The 6,564-nt window shown below is 39.7% G+C and overlaps 1 protein-coding gene across 1 annotated transcript in view; it reads left to right on the top strand.

Annotated features, from left to right (window-relative positions):
* LOC109973692 (apoptosis regulator BAX-like) overlaps window positions 1-6,053 on the top strand; it is an 8,822-nt gene extending 2,769 nt beyond the window's left edge. Inside the window, exons 3-6 of the mRNA XM_020623476.1 lie at window positions 1,350-1,517; window positions 1,639-1,777; window positions 3,229-3,333; window positions 4,692-6,053. Coding sequence (XP_020479132.1) covers window positions 1,350-1,517; window positions 1,639-1,777; window positions 3,229-3,333; window positions 4,692-4,835 — 556 coding nt within the window. The 3' untranslated portion in view covers window positions 4,836-6,053. The remainder of the gene's footprint in view (window positions 1-1,349; window positions 1,518-1,638; window positions 1,778-3,228; window positions 3,334-4,691) is intronic.
* The last annotated feature ends 511 nt before the right edge of the window (window positions 6,054-6,564 follow it).

The raw sequence follows: 6,564 nt of genomic DNA, 5'->3' as shown, positions 1-6,564 counted from the left end.
CCTAGTCATAACAAAATGAGGTAGCTCAATGTGTGTGTATGTTGTATGCATGATGTGTAACTAAAACATCCATTCAGATATAATTCTTACACAAGATTAATACAAAAAATAACTGGTGTCAAGGTGTACCCTTCTCAGAGTCAACATTATCTTCTAACCTTGAAGCAGAGCACACAGGAGCAGACTTTGAATCTTACTAAACTGCATTACTAACACACAGTCTAATAATTATCTGACTGATTTATTAATTTCTAACACCTCCCAAGTCCGCAAGGATTCCACACATTTTTATATACAGAGCTCATCAGTCTCCACCGTTAACTACCGTACATAAAATGAGTGTTTGTTTTTTTCTCGTTCTCAACACTTTACTACAATCAGCATTATGAGCACTGTGTGGATTTAGTGGGTGAATGGACAAGGCCTTTTGACCATGTGGAGAGTAGAAGCGTCACATTTCTGCAATTGTGCTGTTGTGTTCAGCTTGTTCATCAGGTGTTTGATTAATTACCCTCTCCACTGAACCACTGAAATTTCTTCTCCACCACCTCAGCCAGCGCGAGATTAATGTAATGCTGCTGTTAAGTGGTATCACTGCGTAGTATTGGACAATTTTTAACAAGTACGAGTACAAGTAGGGAGGGCTGAAGTGTATCCCTGCTCACATGGGGTGAGAGGTGGGCTACACCCTGGACAGATTGCTAGTCTGTCCCACAGCTAAAACATGTAGGCAGACAGTCATACTCATTCACACCTAGGCAATTACCTAGATCATGATATTCAGTGTTCAGACACTAGGCAGTGCAGGAGTGTTAGAATGGGGCTGGTGGATACTAGGGATAGGCAATATGGTGAAAAAAATATCAAAATATTGAGGGGAATTTAACAAGACTGATATTTTTGACTTTATGTACATTGAATTACAGCATGTTTCAGAGGAGCACAGCTCTGTAACTGATCAGTGTCAGATACTTTTAGTTTGCTGCTCACTCTGAAACCTTAATAACTTGTACCCTCAGAGAGGCAGAACATGTGGTCAGAAAGGTAATCAGGTCTTCACTGCAGATGAAGGGTGGGGTTCGGGCTTCGGTCCTGACGTCATATGAGCTCTCCTAATGCCATGTGGGATTGGACATGTCTGTTCTTGTCAGGTAACATCTATAGAGCCTGACTGGTATAGAAGAGCAACACTACAGCTTTATCATGCTGAGGTAACAGAACACAGATTACAGTAAATGCAGAATCGGACTTTGATCACCTTTATTTTGGATCACCTTGGGACATTCCTCCTAGAGAGCAATAGTCAGTTTTGGCAAGGGCCTATGTTATAACTTCCTGACATCTTTCAGGGTCATAGAGGAGGAGCTGAAAGACATGCCGACAGCGGATGTCCCACCCCTCACTCCAGTAGTAAAGACGGAAATAAAGAATGAGCAGGAGCAGAAGATGGTGACACAGCTAGGCAAAATGATCCGCATCATTGGCGACCGAGTGCGGGACGACAAGGAGTTCCAAGAGTGAGTTCCTCACCCACTTTATCTCAGAGCTCATGGTAGAAAACTGAAAAAGTATTTTTTTTTTTCCCCAACCAAAGGTTTTTAACCTGAAACCATCCCTTCCTTAATCTCTCTGTTGCAGTGCAATTGATGGGGTGGCTCAAGGCCCTGGCTCCAAGTGGGACAAGCTTAAGCAAGTGGCAGACAAAGTGTTTGAACATGGGATAACCTGGGAGAGGATTGCCGTTCTCATCTATGTTGCTGGCAAGCTGGCTGTCAGGGTGGGTTAGCTTGCTTTTTCTGCAGATCCAAATGAGCCTTCAGAACTAAAGTGGTACTCATTGTGATCCTCTGTGTCTTGAGTTTTACACAACACATGCTGCAATGTGAACTGTCTACAACTACTTATAGACGTCAGGATAATGAAAAATGCCCCCTAAACAAAAACTGATGATTACCTGTCCGGCATACGGCCACCATGGCGTCCCTTTGCATCCCCTTTTGTTCTCTCAATTGTTGCCATTATTCAAAAGCCACACTGATGCTAATTCTGGTTTTACGTCTTGCAGCACCCAACTTCTTCTTAGTTGTCACTTTTTCGAGTATGGTCTCCATTTGCAACCCGAAAGCTGTACCTTCTCTGCCATAGCTTGCTAGCTGTTTCTATAAAAACAGAGCAGTACCATGTCAGCCTGCAACTGCAACGCCTTATGGGAGACTCTTGGCACAGGCAGAATGCATGCAAGTAGGAAGTTAGGTTGACAGGCAGGTAGGCCATTCATTGGTTTTGCTCGGACCAAGTAAAATTACAGGCCAGGCTTTTTTTCAGCCCTGCTGCTGTCACATGATGGATTTTTTTCTTTATGTTGTCAGGGCATTTAATGTATTCACTGGATGAAAAGAGAATTTCATGGAATCTAAAAAAAAATCTTATGAAATGAATCGCTCCAAGATCATCTCTCATTTAAAGTGTGGGCACTGTTGTGACTAGCTTTACCATGAGAAAGGATGTTTGTATAACCATCAGTCTTTTGTCTGTCAGCTGCAGAAGATGTCAGTACTCAGGCCAGCTACCTTGTTTATTTAGAGGTTTCTTCAGAATATGTCAAACAGTGACATTATAACTATAACCAGACATCTATTTAATCATTTTAAAGAGTAAAACTAAAAAGATGTTTTAGTAAAGTGTAAAATTTCAAAATTTACAAAGGTCATACATTTAGAAATACAGAAACACAGAATGTCCCTAAGAGAATTTATGGTGTAGTATAGAGAAGTAATTAAGAAAAAGAAAATTATAGTTACAGAAATTGTAACAGAATTTCCAGAAAATTGGGAAAGAAAATGTTATTTAATGTGGCTTTGATGGTGATAAACAGTGGTGCCACTTATCTTCCAGTTAGTACCTTTAAAGCATGTAGAAGAAGACATGACAGTGTGACGCTTTTAAAAATCAAGCTTCAAAAGAAGATAAACCATGTTGAGAGCACTTTGTCAGTTTGATTATGTTTCATGTATTAATGTGAGGAAGGTTACAGTCTCCTGGTCACTCCACACAGATCACATGTGTTTGTCTCTTTGCTGGAAGTGATATTTAAGTTGTATGATTCCTTATTCATCAGGTCTGCTTCCATTGCACTTTGTCAGACCGTGCTTATCCATCTGAGCCATGAGGAAAGGTTTGGCAGCAGCGTCACTTTGCATATAATCTTTGTATTTGTGTGTCCATCAGATGGTGGAGGCTCATCTCCCTCAGTTAGTGAGGGACATCCTGACGTGGACTGTGGACTTTTTCAGAAACAATCTCCTGAGCTGGATTCGGGAACATGGCGGATGGGTATGTTAGGCCTTTATTTATTCCACCATCTGTCTTTCTTTCTTTCAAAGCAGAAGGGAGTCAAAAGAGCATAAGACATTAAAACAATCAAATGCATGATTAAATCAAATAATGAACTGCTTAAAATATTCCAGTCAAAAGCCAGGATAAAGATGTGTTCTGATGGCTTGTAGCTTAAACACTAAAATGGCCTCAGCAAAAGCTTTTGCCATTCACTTTGGACTCATACTGTACACTGGAAGCCTGTCAGACAAGTACGCTGCTTAAAGACAAGGAAAAGAAATTTTAAATCAGCTCTTGACAGTGTGGCTACAAACAGAGAGATCATTCTGATTCCCTGTGGCCAAACTTGCGACGTGTTCATCCGCTATAGATAATGCAGCAAATGCCGGTACTCCTCCTCTTTACATATACATACAGAGAGAGAGAGAGAGAGAGAGATTGAAGATTTACCTAAGTGGAGTAAGAAGTTGCACACCACACTTTTCAGATTTTTATTTGTAAAAAATCTTGAACACCACGTATCATTTTCCTTCCACTTCACAATTATGCGATACTTTGTGTTGGTCTATCACATAAAATCCCAATAAAATACATTTAGGTTTGTGGTTGTAATGTGACAAAATGTGGAAAAATTCAAGGGGTACGAATACTTTTGCAAGGCACTGTATGTGCTTTTCTGCCTCTGTTTTACAATCTGACCACTTTTTTTTTTCTTTTGCCTCACGGCCACCACACTTGTTTCTTACCAGCGTTTCCTCTGTGCATGATCCCTGATCACCAAACAAATCGCGTTTTCTTTTCTCTTCCTCTCCAATATGTCTGTTTCACACTGAAATTGCGCTTCTTCTTTAGCACTTCTTTTGCTTTCATTGTTATGTCTAAAAACTTCAAGCAGTGTTTTTCAGTGCAAGTAATAGATTAATGGTCAGTCTACATCTATTTATGGCTAAAGGTGGGAGTGGGAAAGAAGCTTCTGCATGTGTGCACAGCATCCAAAATTAACACTTGCTAGGTGCCAAATGCAGGTAGATTTTCCATTTGGTGAGTAAATTTCGGAAGACTACACGTCACATTGGTGGCTAAATGTTTGTAGAAGAAAGGCTACTCATAATAAAATAGTATCCTAGGAGTCTGTGTTTCTGTTTGTGTAGGAGTTTGAGACACACATGCTTCCTACTCTGCTGCAGTTCAAATTTCTGAGCCAAGCATACACCTGCCGAAAAATGAGTCGTGTTGTCAGCTGAAGTGCAAGTTCTTGCATTTTGTATCAGGGACTTTGTGGTAGAAATGCAGCTTAAGTTGCTATACTGTGGTTTCCTGATTCCTGTAACTGTTTCATGTGTGTATGTCTACAGATCAACAGTTTCTCAGAGTTGGCAACGGCATCCATGAGGAGCATGTCATGCATGAGCTCTCATTACTCTGGCCTCTTTGTCATCTTTGTTGCCGGCCTGGCTCTGGGAAGCTTGATCACCTGGAGAATGACCAGATGCCCCTGAACCGTACACACACACACACACCATGATATTATTTTACCTGACTATAAAATGTTAACTAGAAGGTTTATTATTCCATGTTGAGTAAATTGCCCACATACTCTTCTGTGGGCCCGTACTGTATGAACACTGAAATGTGTTAATGTGCATTCAGCCAAAGTGATGGGGGAAAGATTTGAACAGTAAAGTCTGTTTACAAACATGTACTGTCATGAAATTAGAGGTACAATATATACACATACACTGTTTAATGATGTGTGGCAGTGTGCTTAGCAATATATTGTCATTTTTATTCATTGTTTTTTTTTTTTTCTTTAGTTAAAACCCCATTACTTTTAGTCCATGGAGATTGGTGGTGTTAGATGATGAACTGGGGTGTAAACACAAATTCTTGGCAAGAACCTCTGTCAGAGGTTTTATAATTTATTTGCACAAATGATAATGTTGTTGATCATACAAGATGACCATGATGTGAGTTTCTGAATCAAGAGTTTCTGCTGGGTTAATGCCCCTTTCTAATACTTGGAAGTAGAAACTGTACATGTGGCTTTGACCAGCTGATGCCTTTTGCCTTGTGGGCATAAAAATGATCACTTTTCACCAAAGATGGAGACAGAAAAAAACCCAGGGTAGTCAGCAATTAACACATGATCTTAATTGTTCCATTTTTTTTTGTCTTTCTTTATAACAGTTAAATGCAATAACAGAGCTTGTCTGTCCTGCAACATTCCATCACTGCTGTTTTGATTTCATGCAGTAATTCAAAGTTAATGTACAGCTGGGTTATAGTTTAAAAACAGTGACTGTGCATTAGACAGACACATTATTTTGCTTTGTTTTTATAGATCTATCCACGTTGTTGCAGAAAAAGTCAGTACAGGAAAACAAACCCAATCAGAACCCAGACCTTAACATTACAGAGGTGCTGTGGAGTGAGCTGAAAGTGTCTGAGCTGAAGCAGCTCTGAGAGGAAGAACCATCCAAAGGTCCTCTTGAATGTTGTGCAGGTCTGATTCACAGCTACAGGAAGCACTTGTTTGTTGTCATTTTGTTTGTACTTGTGACTTAGATGAAGATCAGATCACTTTTTATGACCAATTCATGCAGAAAAGCAGGTCAGTCTTTTCCCTTGCTACTTTTGTTTGTCCACCAGAGAGATATGACAAAAAAAGATGAACCAACAATAAAATGATCTACTCAGTACATATCTTGGTCAGAGTCACATTTTTAGTTTTTGTTGCTAAGTGTTTTTGTCAAATAACCACAGACTAAATACTGAACAAATGTTAAGCTTATGTATCTTTTCTTTTTTTTTAGTTTATTTATAATTCATCACAGAATAGGTCTCTGTATCTCATTACTATAGTTGCCACAGTTTATTTTATTTTCATGGGGGAGAGACAACAGGAGAGCCAGTTTTACACTAAAATACCAAAAAGTATGCAGTTCTGGCTGTGTAACCTGGAAATGGCGCACCAGTTACTTGACTTGAAACTGGAAACTTGGTTGCATATTAAACACCCAGGGTTGAATCTGTGGAGGACAAAAAAAAAAACTGGCCCAGAGATTGTCGAGCCACCTAAGAAAGGAATAAGTAATAAGCTCATTGACACCTCAGTGCAGAAATCTGGAATACCAGATTTTTCTGGATTCTTGGAGAACACAAGCATGATCCAGCATCAAATTCATTTAGCGAAGAGGAAAAAAGAGATTTGCATGTGGTGTTTTTAGA

The sequence above is a fragment of the Monopterus albus genome, unplaced genomic scaffold, assembly GCF_001952655.1.
Source record: "Monopterus albus unplaced genomic scaffold, M_albus_1.0 scaffold301.1, whole genome shotgun sequence".
NCBI lineage: Eukaryota > Metazoa > Chordata > Actinopteri > Synbranchiformes > Synbranchidae > Monopterus > Monopterus albus.
The sequence above is the reverse complement of the archived record's forward strand: the minus strand, read 5'-3'. Positions and strand labels throughout refer to the sequence as shown.